The 23,490-nt window shown below is 39.4% G+C and overlaps 1 protein-coding gene and 1 long non-coding RNA gene across 2 annotated transcripts in view; one reads left to right on the top strand and one right to left on the bottom strand.

The window, feature by feature from the left end:
* LOC106082358 (uncharacterized) overlaps positions 1-23,490 on the top strand; it is a 193,086-nt gene that overhangs the window by 88,057 nt on the left and 81,539 nt on the right. The gene's annotated exons all lie outside the window — the stretch shown is intronic.
* The window catches only part of LOC106082357 (protein jim lovell), a 73,522-nt gene that overhangs the window by 10,899 nt on the left and 39,133 nt on the right, over positions 1-23,490 (bottom strand). The window contains exon 2 of the mRNA XM_013244818.2: positions 4,420-7,282. Coding sequence (XP_013100272.2) covers positions 4,420-6,661 — 2,242 coding nt within the window. The 5' untranslated portion in view covers positions 6,662-7,282. The remainder of the gene's footprint in view (positions 1-4,419; positions 7,283-23,490) is intronic.

Below are 23,490 nucleotides of genomic sequence, written 5' to 3'. Positions count from 1 at the left end.
GCGTCTCCTTACGTATGAGGGTTTATTGAAGCATTTTTCAAGCAGAGGTCTATGCGATGGCCGTAACAGGGGAACTTGTGATGACTATGTATATCCACCGATCGGAAATTTATATTTTCATCGACAGTTAGGCAACATTGAAAACGTTAAACAGAACGTGTGTGAGATCTTGGGTCTTGGGCTATTGGCGGGAGTTACTGATGCGTCTACAGGAATACCATACACTGACTGCTGTTGCACAAGGACATCGAGGGAGTGAAAGGGTCGATGATTTCTAAGTCTGGAGTGAGCCCCCCCCCCTTGTGTCGGTTACGGATGTGTATCCTCTCCTTTTTTATAGTCTTAAGGAGCGTTACAAAAAAAATAAATTAAATCGCTGGAATGCCAGCGAAGACTGGGAGCAAACGAAGTAGATGTGGGACGAACGTTCGTGGCAGAAAATAGACCCCCTATTGTCAATGGAGAGGATGCATTTAAGTGCAGTCACTGGGATCATAACTGGAGACAACAAGTCAAGTAAATATATCGGTCAAATAGGCGTTAGAAATAATGATATTTGCCGCTGGTGTCACGATATAGACGCCACAGACGACAGTTTTCATATCCTATGTCAATGCCCTGCTTTATCCCCAACTAGAAATAGCACACTTGGTTCTTTTATCTTTCAGGTACAAGACGAACTCAGAGGCGTGAACCTAGTCAAATACAAGGTCTTCATCAAAGCGGCAAACTGGTATGAGAAAGTGCATTGAAACCTATCTTTTTCAGGCGTGTGTAACTGAATGAGAGAAGAGAAAGAATTCGAAAGGAGTCACAAGATGGCGGACGCTAAGACTTAAATCTTGACGTCATCCTCACCCAACCTAACCTAACCTATTTTTTACCAACGCAGGTTAAGTTAGAAGATGGGCTATACCGCAATATACCAAGATCGTAAGATAGGTCTATATAGAGGCTCCATCACCACAGGGAGCGATCTTCCTTTCTTAACTTCTTAAGCTTGTAAAAGGTGTATTTTGTACCCGATTTAGCTTAAAGAATGTCGCTACAACGTTGCCCATGAGTTTAAAAAGGTTTCCGCCAAATGCCTAAAACCTTACAACATATAGTTTTGTTATACCTTTTGCCATTTTAGCTTACCATATTAGCATGACTTATTTGGCTGTTGTAGTATATCTCTGGCCTTTATTGAAGCCACAAATCCATGCATTCCCTCTGCGAAAGGCTACAAGACAAAAACACATAACGTAACCATTTCCATGCACATCCCTTTGCTTGTTTTCTTTCCCCAGCGTATAGCACACATTCAGCATTGATTCGCGTAATTTCAATATAATATGCGTTGTCATATGCTCTAAAAGTCCTGCCATGAGAGGACTTGTATGTTAATGTCTTTCTTTCGAGCACGGGATTTGAGCACTACTGGTACTTATGCAATGGTTTGTTGTTTTTTTTTCTCTTCTCCATACTTTGATTTGGCGTTCTATTGTCTTTAGAAATTTGCGTCTATTTGTCTTAAAACGAACTACAAGCCAAGGCAGAGGAAGATGAGTGGAGTGAGTCGTAGTTAAACGAAAAGCCTTCAAGCGTAAAATCTTAATAGAATAATAAGTGTCATTGTTTCATCACACAAGTGTAGCTTTTAAAAGTGGGTTTAAGGGATATGTGAAGAAATTATTGAAATGTGAATAATTCAAACTGAGCTCGATTTAATGTCTTCTGGTATCTCTTTTTTCATTTTAAGAAATATGAGAAAAAATGTTCACAAATCAAACCTGCAGTTCGATTTTATGTTAGGTCTGATGTTGGGATTTGAAAAGAGATCCGTATGGTTCAACTATGGGAAGTAGAAGGCATCTGCTTTTTTCTGTTTCAGAGGTCGCACCATGGATGAAAGTGTTTAAGTGAGTCTGATAGCAAAATGCCACTTAAACCTGACCCAAACTAACCTAGGTCAGATATGAGTGTTTGGTATTAAAGTCTAGCAAAGTTTGTACGAGTATAGTGGCCCCAGGAGGAACACATCCTGTCTCCTCTACTTTGGAATATAACCATTAACAATATACTATTGCCTCTGGAAAAAAGGTGTAAAAGTGGTCGCGTATGCTGATGAAGTGGCTATTGCGGTTAGGTGAAACTTTCCCAGCACTCTTAGAGATATACTTGAGGAAGTTGTACGTGCCACAGCAAAGTGGCTACCGAAAGTGATTTTGGCGTAAATCCGTGCAGAACAGAAGTAGTTCTTTTCAGCAGGAGATACAAGTTACCTACAGTGGAACCTGTCTTGTTGAATGTTCCATATACTGAAAGCGCAAAATACATGGGTGTTTTGCTAGACAAGAAATTGAACTTCATATTCAACATTTGGAAATGGCATGAATTGCTTTAACACTTGCCCTATACTCCTGCAAGAAAGCCTTTGGCAAAAGTTGGGGGGTTTAAACCGCGTGTCATGTACAGGGTATGTACTGCAGTTGCCAGACCAATAATGCTATATGGTGTTGTGGTGTGGTGGACGGCGCTTCAAAAGTCCACCTAATGGATCCAAAGGATGGCTTGTTTGTTCATCGCAGCCCTTCTGAGGACGACATCATGCACTGAATTTAATGGGCGACGAGGTGGGGTTTGGGATTACTCTGAAGAACTTGGCCTATACACCTGCAAGAGAGCCATTGGCAAAAGTTGGGGGCTTTAAACCGCGTGTCATGCACTGGGTATGTACTGCAGTTGTCAGACCGATAATGCTATATGGTGTTGTGGTGTGGTGGACGGCGCTTCAAAAGTCCACCTACTGGATCCAAAGGATGGCTTGTTTATGCATCGCAGCCGCACTAAGGACGACATCATGCACTGAATTTAATGGGCGACCAGGTGGAGTTTACGGTGTACGAGTGTCGAGAAGGTTACCCGACCACAGCAGTGTGTATCAGGCGGAGGTCATTGGAATAAATACCTTCTCAGACGGCCAGGCAGCAATTTAGTCCCTGGAGAACGTATTTTTTGAATTCAAAAACCGCCCTCGACTGTCGCAGATCTCTCAGCGAGATGGATGAACAGTTCAATGTTCATCTGTTCTGGGTGCCGGGCCTCAGAGATATCCAAGCGAAATGCAGAGCGGACGAGCTTGCTAGACTAGGAACAACTTCACACATTCCGGGGTAACTTGAATCTGTGGGTATGTCTCTAGCGACATGTAAGCTAAGTTTTTGGAATCAGGTCCGAAGGGCAACAAATGATAGATGGTCACAGAGAGGGAGTTATGAGTATTCCAAAATTTTGTGGCCTGATCTAGACTTGAAGAGTTCTACCGCTTTGCTGTCGCTCGGTAGAGCGGACGTTTCATCACATGACAGGTCTATGTTATTAAATAATTTTAAATTTAAAACCTCCTATAGTCCCTCAGTGGGTTAAGCTAAAGCTACACAACATTAAGCAGACTCAATCGATACTTGCTAACAGGACCCTTATAATGACATTATAATAATTTGATTTTCAAAACGCAACTCAATGAGCTAGGGGAGTCATAATGCCACAACTCCCCATAACAACGACCAACTGTTGCATTTGTGCAGCAAGGATGTCTAGGAGAAGAGTGAAAGTAGGAAAAAATCTTTACAAGTGGCTTTCCCTAGTCATCGGTGGCGGAGAGACCAGACACATGACAACAAAATCCCTTTCCCAGAGACATGTGTTGACTCTTCAATGCCTTATTTTGTCTACCTCATCATCATCGTCATCGTCACAGTCATCATGTGTCATAAGTAGCACAACAAGAAAGTGATGATAATGTGAGAGTAGCAAGTAAATAAAAAAAAAAAAACAAAAATGTTGCCTTCTAATACTTGTAACTGCTAAAGTCGCTTACTGGCAACAACAACAACAACAACAACAGCAGTAGCAGCAACACTGAATGCAACATTCATTTGTAAGGCAAGACTTATTAAAAAAATCCCTCTTACAAGGAAAAAAGCAAAACAAGGACTGACAAGTGGAAAGTAAAAAAAAGTTCTCGATTGAAATCCCAAAAGCAAATGTTGAAGAAACAGTCGCAAAAAAAACAGAAGATTGACAAAGTAAACATGTTGCCTCATGTTATTGCATGATCCTGACACACTCGTACACATAAACAGCCAACATCAAAGGGAAGTCAAGGGGAAGGACATAAGCTCCCTCCTTATCTCAACATATATGCATGCTTTCGCTGGCGCTATGATGCAAAAACATTTGAAAAGCTGTTATTAAGGATTTCCGCTTGTTTTATGAGGAGTTAATATGTTTGACTTGTTTCACAGTTTTTCGTTTTTTCAGTTTCCTGTGCGAAAACTCCAAGAAAAACAGAACTTTGAGTTCAGTATCCAAAGGTGGCACTCACCATGCTTATTATGCTACAACTAAACTACTTGCTACACATCTACTCACTGTGCGGTGGCGTTAAAGCCAAAGCTGATGACATACCAGGGAAGGGTAACGGCGACGGTGGATGTGGTGGTCCATCCTGGGGGTTGTAGTGCGGCGGCAGACTCATTGGCGAGGTGGGGGTGAACTCTTTGCTCAGGCGATTCATGCTCTCCTCAAGACGTTCATGAGCTGAAGGCCCCCCTGGGCCACCAGAGGGCGGCGCTCCGGGGCCTCCACAAAAAGGAGGCATACCCGGCATACCCATTTGTCCCAGGATACTGTTGGCGTAGGCATTGTGCTGCTGCTGCATTTCTCGTTGTTGCTCTCTGTGCAGTGCCTGATCTCGTTCGCGGGATTGTTGGTGGGATACAGCGGCTGCCGCAGCCGCTGCAGCCAAGGACAGATCCATTTGGTGTTCCATGTGCTGAAAGGGATTTTCACCATTTGCGGCGGCTGCTGCGGCGCAGGCCGCTGCCGCTTGCATTTGTGCCTCCAAGGCTTCCATTTTGCATTGATTCTCCATGGAGTTGCGATCCAATCGCAAGTCTCTGAGGCTGGCCGTGGAAAAAGGGTTCATGCTGTTCGCTGAGGAGTTGGGTGTTGACGCGGTCGGCTTGTTCAGCTGACGGATATCCTTTAGGGATAGCACTATGCGATTGTTGTTGTTCAATTTGGAGCTATTGTTGTTGTTGTTATTGTTGGGCGAGTCCTCATTGTCGGAGGCGGAATGGTGGCCACTCGTATCGTTGTCTTTCTTCGTTGTACACAAGTCCTCGGGACCGTCTGAGTTCATGGATAAGGCGGATTTTCGTCGTCTATTCAATTCATTGGTGGTATGGATGAGCTCCTCAATGTCTTCAGGTTCCTCTTCGCGCTCCTCGTCATCTTCGTCCAGGTCTTCGGTCTCAGCCAATGGAGCTGAGGTTCGATGATTGCGCTCCATCTCTTCGTAGGAGAGATTGTTGTCCCCGTGCGGTTTGTCATTGAGATCTTCCGCATGGTCGTGGCTATCATTGCCACTGTCCTGTTCGCCGGCATGGGAATCATCATCTTCCAAGGGTTCGGCTAATTCAGATTTGATCACAGTTTTTAGAGGATCGGGCTCTTCTTTGTCTTCCGATTTTTCGTTGACTTCGGTTTTTTCTTGCGGCAGTTGCTGTTGTTGTTTATGATCGCTGGCCTGAGAGCAATCCATGGGAGGTTGGGGTGTGGAGGGTTTGTTGATCATGTCATGCGTCAATTCTCCTGACCTTCTGCGGGGTCTGGCCTGCTTTCTTCTGGGCATGGGTGAGGTGCATAGGTCATTGTGGGTCATGGAGTCATTGAGATGTTCCTGATCACTCTCCAAATCGTGTTCCAAATCACGATCTCGTTTTCTTTCCTTTTCGCGCCGATACGAGGCGCCAAACAATCTTGAGGGCAGAATTATTTTCGCTCCAGCTGTGACCATGGATGGGGACTCCTCATCAAAGCTGGAACATCTTTCAATTTCAGGTGAAAGCAGAGAGGTGTCCAACATGCCGAAATCATCAGGTGAGGCTGCTGGTGTGGGAGTGTGTTCGGGTATGGAGCTCTCCACCAGGCCTCGTATCTGTAGTGACTCACCGGCCTGAATCAGGGTCTGCAATCGTTCCTGGGGCACACTGATCTCACCGCGGTACATAAAGTCAATGATGGCCTGTATGACCCAGCCGCGAAAATCCTTGAGCACAATGACGGGATGTTTGCAAGGAGTGTCCGCGAATACCCTCTGAAAGAAAGGCGAACAGGCTGAGAGCACCATTTTGTGGGCCCTTAGGCTGGTCTCCGCACACACCAGGGTAACATCGACCAAAGCCTTGGACTGCAGCAGTGCATCGAAGGCTCGCATCAAATGATTCTGGTGATTGTTCCATCTCAGACTGTAGTGGTCGGGTATGGAAGTGGTCGCTGTGGTGGTAACATTGTTGGCCAACAAAGCATTGACCATTTGATTGGTTGTCAGGGCGGCCGACTCGGTCACACTGGGGCTACTCTTGGCTTCTGTGGTGGTAGCCGGCATTGAGGCTGAGACTGGCGTTCTTGGTGTTGTGGTGGTTAAAGCTAAAGCCTCTGTGGACGATTCCATATCCATGGCCATATTCAATGGCAATGGAGGAGTGGGTGGTGTTCCTGGCGGGATATTGGTGGCGTTCAAGTCGCCGACTAAACCGGCAATTGTTGCAGTATCTGCCGTTAACGACAGTTTACGCCTTTTAATGATTTCCTCTGATTCCTTCAACATCTAGCAGACAGTGTTATGGTCGCCGCTGCTCTCTCTCTCTCTCTCTCTCCCTCACTTGCTGTGTCTCTTCTCTTTTGTGTTTAGCGTCCTTTGTCCTTCGAATGTCTGTTGCCTTGCTAGACAGACATAGAAGGTGCAGACACACACCGACACTCACCTACACCTACACCAACGCACACAAACTCAGCGACTCACGTGAGTTTTTAAATATTTTGAAGGTTATTCAGCCGTTGTTTTATGTTTTTTTTTATTCCTGTTGCCGTTTTACGTTTTCAAAGACGATTTACGTTTTGTTGTCAAAAAGTAAGTGTGTAGGAAACAGAACCGAAAGAAATCACGTGGTGGTGTTCTGTGGAATGTGCTATGATGGGTTGCGATGGATGGATGGCTGAATGAAGGCTCGTCTAAGGAAAGGAGCTTGCCCTCTATCCTGTTTTGAGTTTTGTTTTAATTTTGTCTTATAACAGCAGCCTCCTCATCATCATTGTCGCCCTTCGTCTTGGTCGTCTTCGTTGGTTTTTTTTGTTTGCTTTCAGCAGCAAGCGACAATTGCAAGGTCCTTGCCACTTCTTTTTGTTTTTCACTTCTCAGCCTTGCAGAGTCAGTGTTGTGATGTAAAGTCTGCAAGAAGAAAGAGGAAGAAACAAAATAAGAACAACAATAAATACAAGCGAAAGAAAATAGAAATCGTTTTATGGCCCTGAAAGTGGGTACAAGAAGTGCGTTTTTGTTGATTCTAAAAGATGTAATAATGACAAAAAAGGACTCTTTTGGCCTTAAACTTTTGAATATGGCACAAATCCCTTAATATTGAAGTACCTTAAAGGATGTCTGCTACACCTCACTAAGAATGCGTAGTATGTGATTTAAATGTATTTTTCTAGATGGTTATGAATGCATTGCATAGCTGGCTGTCTGTCTGTCCGTCCGTCTGTCTGTCTGTCTGTCTGCCATTTAAATATTTAAACTCGAACAATTTAAAATGCCTATGAGCTTACAAACGTTGCTTTTTTCTACTTTGCATTGCCTTTGACGTAATCTACACTTGAAACGTAAGCTTTTTGACATATGCGTTGTGATAATATGTTAATGAGCGTTGTCATATATCATCTTAATGCCTGCCTATTGTGATATGAGCCCCATTCGAGCGTTAGAAAGGTAGCTGGTACATGGTACGTGTCTACGTGCATATCCTTAAGGATATGTTTTGTTTTTCTTTGGCATTCGATGCGTATGCTACGACGCACCAGAGACGAGCGTGATAATAGCTGATGTATGCGTTTTATATTTATCTTACTTTTGAGTAGGTTTTAGTGAATGACGACTACTGAAGCCAGCGAGTTGTTGCTGTGCTAGCCTCCACTGCCACCAACACTTTTGAATCTAATTAATTCGCTGGCAGAGTGTGAAAGAGGATAACCATACGAAGACAGGTGTATTCTTTTTTTCTTACTCTTGATTTTATAATGATATTGGTTTTAGTCGCTGTTTCAGAGAACTTTTCTTGATTTTTTTTCTCGTTGGCACAAACAAATTAAAAAAGTTTTTTCTATCTCTCAGCATGTGTAGTAGGTCTCTTAGAATGCATATCAAGGATATGCAAACATACGGCAGTAGCCCCCTAGCTCCCTCCCTCCCTACCCACACCTGCACCACACCGTGGTAAATGCAAGCGAGACAAGTATAATTTAGTTGGCTCATCGCTGTGGAGGTTCGCTGGCTTCAACACACAAAGAGACCTCAGAGCAGAAGAGTTGAGTTTGAGTGTGTGTGAGTGTGAGTGTGTGCGTGCATCAAGAAGTGTAAGCAAAAATGTTGTTATTTCTGGAGTAATTTACTTTTAAAACAGCTGTTACCACAAATGTACACTTTTCGTTCGTTCGTTTTTTTTTTTCATTTCTTTGGTTATACTTTCGTTGCTTGGCTTATTCCTCTTCTACTCAAGCCTTTTTTTTACCCAAATCAACAACGCTCAACAACATTTGTGTAACATCTTAAGGATGATTGTTTGTGACTTGGATGATACATTCGTATGTACGGACGCGTATGATTGCAGGGGTAAATTGTTAAAGGGATACACTCAGAAAAGTTAGTACGACAAATTAGTTATTAATTGCAACGATGGCTAACATTTATTAAAGTTCTATCGTCAAAGAGGAATAATGGGCATCAATGCAAACTTTTCTACAAATATTTCATTGGGAAATAGGACAGAGATTCAAATAGGATATGCCTAAAAATGTGATTTGTAACCTTACAAAAGGATTAGAGAACTGGAACATCTCTTCAACTTGCTTATCATAATGAAACTTAAATAATTGATTGATTCTCGAACTTCAGTTAAAATTGTAAGAAGGAGTGATGTCTTCGAATATTTCTAGCTTAATTTAGAAAAGAAGTCACCAATGCTGTTTTGATTGGCATGAAGTGGAAGACTGAAAAGTTAAATAACATATTTCCTGACATATATGGTCATAATTTAGGGGAGGATTGGTATGTCAAAAGTCAAAAATTTTTTATAAATATAAAATTCATACAAAAAATCAAAAATTCACACATGAAAATTGTTTGCCGCAAAGACTTCTGGAAACAGTTGTGTGTTTTGTTGGATTTGATGGTTTCGCTAAACAAACAAAAAAACATTTTTGGCTATAGGTCTGCTGCTTTTGATAAGTAGCCATGTCCGTCCGTCCGTCTGTCTTTCGAAAGCACGCTAACTTTCGAAGAAGTAAAGCTAGGCGTTTGAAATTATGCACTAATACTACTTATTAGAGTGGCCGATTGGGATTGTAAACGGGCTAAATCGATCCATGCCATATAAACCGATCTTGGGTCTTGACTTCTTGAGCTTCTAGCCCCGTCTGTCTGTTCATCCGTCTGTCCGACCATCCGTCCATCCGTCCGTATGTCCGTCCGTCCATCGGTCTGTCCGTTCGTCCGTCCGTCTGTCTTTCGAAAGCACGTTAACTTTCAAAGAAGTAAAGCTAGGCGCTTGAAATTATGCACAAATACTTCTTATTAGAGTAGGTCGATTGGGATTGTAAACGGGCTACATCGATCCATGTTTTGATATAGTTGCCATTTAAACCGATCTTGGGTCTTGACTTCTTGGGCTTCTAGAGGGCACCATTCTTAATCGATTTTGCTGAAATTTTCCATGAAGTGTTTTGTTATGACTTCCAGAAACTGCGCTGAGTATGGTCTAAATCAGTCCATAACCTGATAGAGCTGTCATATAAACCAATCTCCCGAATAGACTTCTTGAGCTTCTACTGGGCGCAATTCTTATCCGATTTGGCTGAAATTTTGCACATATCGTTCTGGTATGACTTTCAACTGGTCTAAATCTGTCCATAACCTGATAAAGTTGCCATTTAAACCGATCTTGGATCTTAACTTCTTGAGCCTCTAGAGGGCCCAATTTGGTTGAAAATTTCGAGGTGATATTTTTCTCTGACTTTTACCGCATGACAAGTACGGTCCATATCGGTCAATAACTTCATATAGCTCATAAATATTTGAATAAGTAATGCAAAGAACTTGACAAATGCGATTCGAAATAAGCACGCTTTAGTAAATTAAAATTAATTTCATTGAAAAATTTTAAAGTTTTTTTTTTTCAAATATCAAATACAAAAACTGGATCGTCATGTTAACGAGCTTAACAATTATTAAATTACCTCAAAATTGGACAAGAGAATCATGAGTCATTCGTAAATGGATTAATTTTGGAAAGTTAATCCATTTAAGGTTTTGAAAAACACATGATTTTTTTTATTACAGATTTTTCTGTTTTAGAAAGTTTGAAAAATTCCGATTTGTATACAATTTACATTTTGCTTTTGTTCTTTGAATAGAAAAAAATTCTATGCATTGATGAGGAATCAATGCATTTTGTAGGAATAGTCGAAACTAAATCTTTATGCTCTCTTACTGCGCTTAGGAGAGAAATATGTCTTGTTCCTTAATTGAATGGTAATGGGAAATTTAGTAGTTGATGAAGATACATGGCGTATCAGAAATCACGATCCACCATGACAGTTAAAGTGTTTTTAACAACAGCACTCTTTTTTTAACATCTTTTTAAAGTCTTTACTAATCTATTATTAGAAAAGAAAGCATTGAATTTAAATGATTTTAAGCTGAAATATGCTAAAAAAATTGCAAAAAGAAGAAAAAATTAAAAATATTAAATTTTTCAAAATTTCATTTTGGTCTAAATTTTCCTATTGAAAATTATTGTAATCAAAAATTTTGTCCAAATTGGGATTTTTAAAAAATTGCCAAAATTGTGCTCCACACCGTACTCAATAGTCTTTGGGTATGTAGGGCACCTTAATCAATTTGACAAAGGTGTTGATGAAGATACATGGCGTATCAGAAATCATGATCCACCAAGCCAGTTAAAGAGATTTGAATAATAACACACACTTGCTCAACTTTTATGAGTTCTTTGCTTTGCCATTCGTTGAATAGAAAGCATTGAATATGATCTCAAGCTAGATGATTGACTTTTTAATACAATTTTGTGAAAATTTGTTTTTTTTGTCTCGAAAAAAAAACTTTTTTTTGAAGTATATATATTCTTGGTCGTCTCGGCGTTATAAGTAGATCTAGCCATGTCCGTCAGTTCAACCGTCCATCGAAATCACGATAGCGGTCGAACGCGTACAGATAGCCGCTTGAAATTTTGCACAGATACTTTATATTCATGTAGGTCATTGAAGATTGCAAATGAGCCATATCGGTTCAGATTTAAATATGGCTCCCATATAAACCGATCTCCTGATTTGACTTCCTAAGCCCCTGGAAGCCGCAATTTTTGTCTAATTTGGCTGAAATTGGGTATGTAGCGTTTAGTTATGACTTCCAACAAATGTGCTAAGTACCGTTCAAATCGGTTGATCGATTTGACTTCTTGAGCCGCAGTTTTTGTCCGATTTGACTGAAATTTTGCATGCGAAGTTCTGTTACGACTTCCAATCCAATCACAATTGTGATTCAAAGTTACAATATTTTCATTAAAAAATTAATTGATAAAATTTTCAAATATGGTACATAAGTTAACACAATTAAAGGCTATTTTGTCCCCTACAATATAAAGGGAAGGAAATTTCAAAGACCCATACGTTCCACATTTCGACAAATCTATAGCAATACCAGGGTAGCTTGTTCTACATGCCGGATTAACCCGATGTAGACCTTCATCAGCCAAGAGTTGCTGCCTCAGAACTGGTGTGAACAACATACCACTACAACAACAACAAAATATCTATGGGGCACTCGTACCCGACACCCAACATTTTTTGGAGAACCCAAATATGTTTTGAATGGGGGTGCCCACGGAACTTTAACTAAACAACGCACCTCAAGTTCATGTTTCAGGAAGTATACATATGTGTTGCTAATATAGAAATTAATTGGAATTTTAAGAAAATTTCAATCATTATTTAATTGAATCAATTAAAAAATTAATTGAAAATTTCAATATTTTTTTATTTGGATCAATTGGAAAATTAATTGAAATTTTCCAAAATTTCGATCATTTATTTAATTGAATATGCAATTTTTATAATTGAAATTTTTTCCAAATGCTTTTCCAAAAAAAGTAATTAATACTATCAGTTTCGCGATTGAAGCGGTTTCAATTAAAAAATGAATTGGATAAGTTAAATTCGTGATTGAACCGATTTTTGTTTATTCCAGTGTAGTGGAAAATTTGTCAAGGTGAGTTTGACACCATAACACCATAGTTCTCAACAACTTTTTTGGTAAATTTAAAATTAATTATATCTCAAAGAAATTTGTTTTTTCTATCTGTTTGGCTTTTAAAAGCCGATTATGCGAATCAATCTCTATGGCAAAAAAATAAGATTTTGTATAAATTTCCTGCGCAAATCACAATTCAAACATTTTTGAAATGTAATGCTAAAAAAAATTGTAAATCAAATTCAACATATAGTAAAATTTGATTTTCAAGAAAAAATTTCTTGAAAATTTGGTTTTGTAGTGGAAACTATTTTGCCTTTGTTTAGCATACTCAGCATGAGATCATATCCTGGCGAGAACACCAAAAAATTGTCAGTAGAGTTTATCTCGAAACTGATACTAGCGACATATTTGCAAATTTCAGTCATTTTAAACATCTCTCCAAGAGATCCTCGCGGCAAACACTTTCAACACGACTATAAAACGGAGATTCCTTATGAAAACTTAATATTGAACACATATTATGTATATGCTTTTGTTCTTAAGTTTTATTTTTTTCTGTATGTAACCACATATTTTCAAGGTTTTTTTTTCTCCTCCTACTACTAACAATTTTCCTTGGGTGTAATTTAATGGCTTCTTGTCTCTCTCTGGCTTTGGGTTGTTGAATAAAATGAGACCGCATATTAACACATGCTTCACACTAAAATGCACTGCACAATATAGCATAATTAAGGCTAAAAAAGCTTCAAGTAAGGACCAAGAGAAATAAAATGAGGTTCAGTTCTGTTTAAGATATTCAACTACGAATTGAATGGTAGCAAACATTTACACCGTTTTTTTTAATAACACTTCTTTCAATTTCGATAAAATGTTAGGTCCCACCTTGGCAAATGATGTTTTTCTATTCCTTTAATGATAGTATTCCATTATTCCTTAAGTTCCTTTTAGGAATATTTACAGTTTGGGTTTTTCTCTGCGATCATTTAAATAGTGGTTTTCTCACATTTTATGTTATTTTTAAATTAATTTTCTTTTTCTGGTTTGATGGTTTTATTTATTCTACTCGGTAACACATGTGAGTTGTTGCTCACACGACAAGTGTTTAGTTGTAACTGTTTTCTCAAACAATGCAAATAAACATAGGAACTAACAATGACAAGTGCATGCACCGCGCTCTCCCTCTCCCAGAATTCCCATTCCCTAAAAAAATATGCATTAGCAACACACATTTATATATGCTCTAAGGGCCCTATACTGGCCAAGAACACTCATGCAACAACAACAATAAACCTAAGAAAAACGAAGGTGAAGTAGAACACATCCAAAGACCATGAGAATGAAGATGGGCAAAGCAACAACCCTCATAAAACTGATAATCAGGTGCGTGATCATATGTGTTGACAAACAAACACACGACCGGCCCTTGCCATTCAACGAGAGTGCAGGTAAGAGCAGCACCTAAAAACTCTCAGCCATACTCACTGCTGCGGAGTTTACAATTAGGCGACTCACTCTTCTTATGTGTGTAAGCAGCCTGTGTGTGTATGTTTTGTTATTTTTTTTCACATACAGGTAAATGCCAAATGTACTGCTGTTGCTCATATGTTTTAACTGGCCGGAGGCAATAAAATTTAGTGTGCTCTCTTACACTTGCACTAACTAAATAAATTAATACACTGTACACACGCATGCATGCTACACACACACACTGCTGGCTCACTTGTCCTTGCTAACTTAGATGTGTGCTCTGTGTTTGTTGTTGCTGTTTTCAGCTCATTATTGGTGGCTGCAGCTAATTTGTGCGGGTCGACCAACCAACCATGCATGTTCCCAACGACACGGATGGGACAAGTTTGCATCTGCATAATTTTTATTGCTCTTTCTCAGAAACGGAATTTCAAAAGACGCTTCTTAGTAGAGAAAGTGCATATCCTTAATCAATGCGGCCTTCCGCTCGTATTTAGAGCTATAATAAAGGCGGGACATTGTTTCGTTTGTTTTTGCTTAAGAAATCTATATTTCGCGATTTATTGCCGGGATTAGATGACTAGTTTTGAAATGTTTTGAAAATTGTTTGCATGAGATCAAGAGTTAAGTAGTCAGCAGAAATCACTTTGAGTCCGGGAAGAAATCGACGGTTACTGTGTTATTGGTATGGGAACATTTTTGCATACAAAATGCCGACGGCATTTTTATTATTTTGAGGAATTGAAATTGAATTGACTCTGCAAGCAAATTTCAAAAAATCAGCTCGCAAAAGTTAATAAATTTTTAACATTGACGACTTAAAACACTACTTACGTGTGGCGCTCGCTTTCAAGCGACTAAGTTAAACATTTTTAAACCTTTCCGCGTTACTTTTGTGGAATTTGTGTGCAGAGTTGCATTTTTGCCCTCAGACTGGCATCATCCTCACTTTACACCTTGAAATATGGATTTCGAAATCTCTAAACCAGACAAATATAATCGTGATCTCACCTGTCTTACGCTGTCGTCCGATCGAATAAAGCAAATTTAAAATTTTGCCCATGAACACTCCACTAAGGGACAGGGGCAAACTTCTCACATATCAATGAGTTCAGTCCGATTCAAGTTTAAGCTCAATGATAAGGGGCCTCCTTTACATAGCCGAGTCCAAACGGCGTGCCGAAGTGCGACACCTCTTTACAGAGAAGTTTTACATGGCATAGTATCTCACAAATGTTGCCAGCATTAGGAGGGGAAAACCACCGGTGAAAATTTTTTCTGATGGTCTCGACAGAATTCGAACCCAGTCGTTCAGCGTTTGGCCGGGCCAAATCGTATATACCCTCCACCATGGATGGCATTAGTCAAGTTCTTTGCCTGGTATTCTTTTATAGACAAACAGAAATTGCTATGCTGTTGGAGCTATACCAGGTTATGGACCGATTCGGGACATATTTGGTTTGGAAGTTTGATACCTTAGTAGAAGTCATTGTGCAAATTGTTCAGCCAAATCGGATAAGAATTGTCCCATATAATGGGACTTTATGAGGTTATAGACCAATTCAGACAATATTTAGCACGTACGTTGAAGGTTAGTAGAATTAGTAGCCAAATTTCAGCTAAATTGGATTAGAATTGACCCTTCTATAGGCTCAAGAAGTATAATCGTGAGATCGGTTTATATGGGAGCTATAACAGGTTCTGAACCGATTTAGACCATACATGTCATAGCTATTGAGAATCAAAACAGAGCACTTTATAAAAAATTTCAGCCATATCGGGGTCGATCTATTTGGCAGCTATATCAGGCTATAAACCGATTTAGACCATACTTGACACAGATGTTGGAAGTCATAACAAAACATCGCAGCCAAATCGGATTATAATTGCGCCGTCTGGAGACTTAAGAAGTCAAGATCCAAGATCGCTTTATATGATAGAGATATCAAAACATGGATCTATATGACCCATTTACAATCCCTAGCAACCTATAATAATGGGAAACATTTGTGCAAGATTTCAAGCGCCTGGCTTTATGCCTTCGAAAGTTAGCGCGCTTTCGATAGACGGACGGACAGATGGAAAGTCGCACAGAGGACGGATCCACATAGAATGTCAAGACGAGGAAATTAGTATACTCCCATCCAATGGTGAAGGGTATTAAAAGTGCAGTTCTTGGGTTCCATTACAGGATTTTAAGTCTCAGTATTTAGTTTGAGCACAAAGAAAACAGTTATATGACATTTATTGTTAACTAAACACAATTTACTCCTTCTTGGCAGCTCATATTGTATCGATCGACTCATAATTACTTCCAAGCTCGATTTAGTCATGTCCGTCTGGGCGCAATTCCGCCTGCCGAGCTTGCTACTAACTCAGATAACATTGGGTGCTTTGGTGGGTAAAGGGATAGCCATCCATATAAAATATTTTTAAATTTCACATTGGAAAACTATGCACCACTGTGGCTATAATTCCTCCTTTTGGGCAATATTTTATTATACCCACCACCATAGGATGGGGATTTACTTATCTGGTCATTCCGTTTGTAACACCCCGAAATATTGATCTGCGACCCCATAAACTACTCATATTCTGGATCGTTTGGACATTCTGAGTAGATCTAGCCACGACCGTCCATTCGCCCGTCCATCTGTCGAAATCACAATAGCGGTCTGCGTAAAGCTAGAAGCTTAACATTTTCCACAGACTTCGATATAGCTCCCATATAAACCAATCCCCGGATTTGATTTCTTGAGCCCTTAAAAACCTCAGTTTCCATCCAATATTGCTAAAATTTGGAACAAAGACTTGAGTTACGACTTCCAATGTCCATGGCAAGTATGATTCGAATATAAACAGGTATTGTCCCCATATGAACCGATCGCCGGATTTGACTTCTTGAGCACTTAGAAGCCTCAATTTTCATCCGATTTGGCTGAAGTTTTGAACAAAAACTTGACTTATGACTTTCCCTGGATTTGACATCTTGAGCCCTCAATAGCCTTAGTTTTAATCCGATTTTGCTAAAATTTGGAACATAGACTTGAGTTATGACTTCCAACATCCACGCGAAGTATGATTCTAATCGGTCTATAAACAGATATAGCCCCCATATAAACCATAGACGCCTCAATTTTCATCCGATTTGACTGAAATTTTGAACAAAAACTTGAGTTATGACATCCAACATCGACACCCAGTATGATTCGAATCAGTCTATAAACAGATATAGCCCCCATATAAACCGATCCCCGGATTTGACTTTTTGGTTAGACGCCTTAATTTGCATTCGAATTGGCTGAACTTTGGAACAAAGACTTGTGTTACGACTTCGAATATCCATGTCAAGTTTGATCCGAATTGGTCTATAATCAGATATAGTCCTCATATAAAACGATCCCCAGATTTGATTTCTTCAGCCCTTAGACGCCTCAATTTTCACCCGACTTGACTGAAATTTGGCCTAAAAACCTAGCTTATGACCTAGAACATGGGTGCCAAGTTTCATCAGAATCGCTCAATATGGTGATATAGGCCCCCTAAGCACCGATGTCCAGATATAACTTCTTGAGACCCAAATTATTTGAATACAAACTCTGTTAATAAGGGTAAATTTTTGGTGGTGGGTACCCATGATTCGGCCCCGCCGAACTTAGCACGGTTTTACTTGTTTTTGTATATATATGCGCTAAGACCTTTAAAACAATTTTTTTTTAGTTTTATAATAATTTTTAAATTTTAAAAAGTGTAAGACTTTGTTTTCTTTTTTAGATATAACCAACTTCAGAACAAAATATTTTTTTATGTCTTTAAAAAAGCTTTAAATTTTCATAATTTGAATAAATCAGAAAATTCTGAGACACTACTACTAACTAAAATTTTTACAAAATTATATTAAACAAATTGCAAAAATTTTTAATTAAAAAAAAAAATACCAGAAATTATAAAAAAATATTTTTTTTTAGTAGCAATATTTGATTTCAGATCATTTGCCTGCATTTATTGTTTTTTGTTTGATTAAGATTTAATTTGAAAATTTGTTATCCTTTCTTAAAGCAATCTTAATGCAAATCTCAAACATTTTTCAAACATTTTTGCAAGAAGTCTGGTACATACATATAATAAAGCTAATATATGTTTAAAGAATTCTTTTTGAACTTCACAAAGTCTTTTTTCTTGTAAAATCTCAAACCTTTTTTTTAATATTTTAAAAATGTTGGAGTATTTTTCTGATAACTAAAAAGTTTTTGAAAAATCCTTTTTTCACTTTACAAAGTCTATTTCTCACCCTTTCTCTAAAACAGTTTAATGTTTTATTTGGTAATTTTTAGGGTTTTCTTTATCAAATTGTCCAATTTTCAATTTTTTAACACCACACATCTCCTGTAATTTTTTCTTATGGGATTGTCTCCTCTTATTGGAAGTAGGTTTAAATCTTTTTATAAATTTTTTTCCAAAATTCTTGTAATTACAAAAAATCGAATAAGATTTTATTTCAGCTCTAGGCGTTTATACCTTTAATTTTCATATGCATAGATTTTGATTAAAATTTTTGTTTATTCACTTGTTTTTTTGTTTTTGTTTTTAAAATTTATCAAAATATTATTTGGATTCGAAACGTTTTCAAACAAGCGCGCACACACATTTCCGAAAGGCAACTCGATAAGACAGAACGAATGTCGTAGAGAGGTGTCTGTGTCTTGGTGATGTAGCCACATCAGTTTTGAAATCAGTTTTTCACTCCCACACACACACGCACGGTGCGGTACGGTACGGTATGGCAGGCAGGATGAACTGAACACACACTGGATACAACTACAACTGATGGATCCCAAAAAACGAAAGAGTTACGTGTATATTGCGCGTATGTTTACACCGTTCAACTGTTTCGAAACGACTAATTCAAGTGATTTAACCAAAAAAATATATGTGAATGTATGGCATACATAGAAGGGCACACACAGACACACATCTATCCATTCATCCATCCAGTCAGCCAGCCAGCCAGCCATACAGCACACCACCCTATCATACACAAGCCACACTCCATACTCCACCACTCTGCCAGCGCCGCATGCCACACCGCCGCCACCGTTGCTCACTGAAAATGTAACATACCCGATAAACAACAACAACGACAACAACGGTAGCAACGACAGCAATAACCAAAATATATACGAGAGCAGTAGACACATATACAAAACACACACATAACGACGATGTGTACATTTCGCATGGAATAAAAAAGACACACACACGGGGGAAAATTGGTAACATCCACATTCACGTCCCATTCGGTCCACACACAACATTCATCGACACAAACAACTCATGTGAGAAGGGTACGATGACGACTGCGAAGCAAACGAACGACAACAACGTCGGAGTCCAACATACGAGTGGGGAGAAGTTGTTGTCGTTGTCGTTGCCGTTACCGCTGTCGTCGTCCACATCGTCGTCGCCTGAGAAAATGCTTAACAGACAACAGTCGTGTTGTGGCGAGATAGAGGTAGCCATGAGTGGGGGTGTAACATTGGAGGGTTGCTACACTTCCCAAATGGGTATGACGTTAACGGCTACAAATATGTGCGGCACCGGGTTTTCAATACAAGCGCCAGCAGCAGCTCACAACTCGTCAAAAAGGAAAACATTTCATACATGCAACACAAAACACACTCCATACTCTATGGCTGGAGGGGTGTAGATGAGTGGGTGTCCCAGTACGTATGTATGTATGTGTGTGATATGGAAGGATATGGACTTTTTACTCCTTCTTGTAAGATTTGAGATACACAACAATATGAGCCAGCAGCAGAAGCAGCAGCCTAACAGCTTAACACACGTTACGTGTGTTTCGTAAGCAGTGATGTGAGGGGGGGTGGGGAGCACAAAAAAGTCACAAATGTGAAACATATTTAATGGGGGGTAGAGCAAGAGCGCGCGCGAGAGAGAGAGAGGGAGAGAGGAATGAAAACATTTTGTTGTTGCTCCATCAATGGGGAGCAAACGAGTAACGTATGGGCATACAAACAACACGAGTTCGATAGGATTTGTTGCATCGAACAAACGCAATTTCCCAATAATGTTACGTATACGCCAACTAAGACAACAGGGTTGGCTGGCGGAACCAACAGCAAGAGTTATCATTGCATCTTTTCATATTTTGTCTAAATGGAAATAAAAAATGAAAATATATTCAAAATTGTCACCACATGCGAGAAGAAGTCTGAACATCTGCCATGTTGGCAACAAGGAAAAACCAACCGTCAACCAACCCTTCTTTGCTACATGCTACATCTCTGCTCAGTTCTGCATGAGAGGAATTATCATTTTAACCCATTTACATAAACATAGTACGGACAGAGAGACGGACATACAAACACGGCTACACCATCATGAGCGTCTTAATTACCTTGAGAATACGCTTTGGTTGTGTCATTGCTCGGCCTAATGAAGCTGGCACGCGTTGCGATTGAAATTATATGGAAATCGTATAGGGAGTCCTTCCGCGAGGCGGACAAGTCATTAGCCAACGATCAAGCGATGAGTTGGAGTATTTACGCGTACGCGACACACGTTGAGAACGTGCGCAGCACAGTATAACTCGTACACAGTAAAGTTGGCAGCGACAGCATACGTAAGAGTATGAGGCGGGGGGGAGCAGACTACAACAACAGCAGCAGCATCATCATTGGAATCAATGTGAGTATGGACCCTTACATATATGTACGTGTGTGTGTAGGTTTGTAGCAGAAATATGATGATGGAAACTCTTTTGGCTTGTTTTTTTTTATCGAGGGGAAGCCTGGGGGCGTTGGGCAAAGATGGCACGAGGTGTTCCCCCAAAGATTATGAGTGCCAAGTGTAACAACCAACAACAGCAGTCAGCTATCCATCCATCTATCCGTTGGGAGATATGTAAAAACATCCTTATACACCTATTTATGCATGTGACATACACATGTAGAGCACTCTCTATTTTCTCTTATCGCACTCTTTTTTTTGGGCATTTGGCTGCTGCTGTGGTTGTTGTTGTTTTCTCGCTGCCTTCGTGTTTTGAGTAATATTTGTTGGCCATAAACGTTATCTGTATGGGTGGATTTTCCCAATGTTGCTCGTATTCTTATCTGGCCGTTTCATTCGTACGTTAAACGTAACATACACATGACTGTATACATGAATACATGCACACGCAAACAAACATCCATACACATGCAGAGAGAGAGATATATGAGTGGTTCACGTATGGTGGTGGCATAACAGACAAATGTGGTGCCATTGCCAAATGAAAATGCCGCATATATGTATGTATATGCATATGTATTTAAATGTAACCAACGGGTAGAAGGAGTGTGTGTGCGTGTGTACATCACTTACACCACACATGTGTGTACACACATTTTCCAGGCTCAGTTATTTTTGCACAACAACAGCAATCGAACGCCACCCCAATTACTAACCCACTTGGCTGTAAGTATGTCTCACTCATACTCATACATGTATGAATTAATTTTTCCAATACAAGTGTTGTGGGCTGAGCAGTGGCTTCTCTGCTGCTGCCGCTGCAGCTGCCTGAAGTGAATGTGTGCATGCATTTCACATAACAATTTTCCTGCTTTACACATATGACAACAGAGAGCCATACACAGCCAATGGAGAAAATACATATGTCGTATGAATGAATGGATGGCTAGCTGGCTGGCTGGCTGGCTGTATGGTTTATTGTACGAGTTCATACATACATACATACATGTGTGCTGTATGGTGTATGCTTGGGTGCTTGTTGTTGGTTTTACTGTTGGCGTGTGCAATTTTTCCCATTTGTTGTTGTGTTTGCGAGACGAACACCAATGTCGTCATGCATTGGCTGACAGAGAACTATAATGGAGACCGCCTTCTTTTGCCGCTTGCATTAATTTACACTCAAGTCACAGATCTATGCAGACTATTCATATGAGTATATACGTACATAGGTATATGAGTATTTGGACGTGAATATCAACTGGATATTTTTATGCAGTGGCACATACATGCACGTAAATATATGTTTACACAACATGTTATACATATAAATGGGTATTCTAATTTAATCTGAAAGAGTTGTCGAAAAGGGTAAAACCTATGGAAGTGGGAATGCGAATGTAAACCCAAATGATTTAATAATAGCAAATTTAAATCAAGTCTCAAGGAAAGGGAGAAATTTAAAATATTTGAGTATTTGAACTTGTATTGCCATGGTTGCTAAAAAATATGAATGAAATCGCTACTAGAAGACCCATTTCCTCCGATAAATTAAAGTAAACACATTTATATCTAGTGTCGGGTTAGGCGAGCGAGGTTGTCTCCTAAGTATTATTCTACCAGTTTAAAAATAAATTAATCCTTGATAATATACATTGAAAACGAATCTATACAGTTATATCATCATTTTGCCTACCAACTCATACCCCCATAGCATACAAATATTCACATGACTGATGATTAAGATTAAGTGTGATTTTTAATCTCAGTTAATATAATGGAAATTCTTACATGATCTTTATTTCCACTCGACTCTCGGGGCCAAATCGTTGAACTGAGAACTTTCGGCATAATGAACGAGGACAGGTGCGCCATACTTGCATTCTGCATTTAATGGATGCGGAGGCTAGACTGGGAAGGATCTCCGACTACCTGGCAACGGTACCGATGAGGATAAGGACATTTAGGATTCGTTTTCCCGGAAGGGATGCATGGAGGACGAATCCTGTGTTTGAGGAAGATAAAAACTATACTCAGAGAAAATTGTTACTAAAAACAGCAAAAATGTTTGCTGTAACAGCAGAAAGTCTGCTTAAAATGGCACAAAAGTAATTTTTTGCTTAAATAGCAAAGTTTTCTGCTTTTTTAATTGGTAAAAACTTACATTTTGTATGTTTCATCTTATCTTCTAATTTCAGGGGCATATAATGTAAATTATTTTCTAATTTTTTAAGATTTTAATTAAATAACAGCAGACAAAATAACTACTAAAATTATATAAAGGCTTAAAAACAAATAACGTACGCCTAAAATTTTTCAAAATTTATATTAATATGTAGCAAGTGCTGCAATTGTTGTAGAGAAGTTGAAATATTTTGTTTGGTTTCATTCAAAATGTAAACATTTTTAATTTAATATCAGCAAACAGTGTTTGCTGATATATTGACATATTGACGGATCCAAGACTGGATTGGAGGTCTACTCGATATGTCTTTGAGACAGCCGGTCGAGTGTTTGGCAGAAGTCTGTGCCATTACCGTAGCCGCAAGAGAAATTCTGGTAAGAGATATACCGCCCTCAAAACACAGGATTTATGTGTACAATATTGCGGCTCTCTAGGCCTTGGATCCGAGGACGGTGAAGTAGAGGTGTGTGGGGATTGTTTGGAATCCCTGGATAAGCTCTGAGCTCATAATTTTACGCTGACATAGGTTTACGGACATGAAGGCATTCCAGGAAATGAGGACGCGGACGAATGCGCCAAGAGAGGATAATCCGCACTCGGGCCTAGAGCTGACAAAATATCGATGGCACTATCGCTACAATCGAGATTTTAGTTTTTGACTGAATATAGATTGATATTTTTCCTATCGATTATTCCAATTATTAATTTTTCAATCCTTCTT

The sequence above is a fragment of the Stomoxys calcitrans genome, chromosome 5 (assembly GCF_963082655.1).
Source record: "Stomoxys calcitrans chromosome 5, idStoCalc2.1, whole genome shotgun sequence".
NCBI classification, from domain to species: Eukaryota; Metazoa; Arthropoda; class Insecta; order Diptera; family Muscidae; genus Stomoxys; species Stomoxys calcitrans.
Note: the sequence above shows the minus strand (reverse complement) of the source record. Positions and strands in the feature narration are given on the sequence as shown.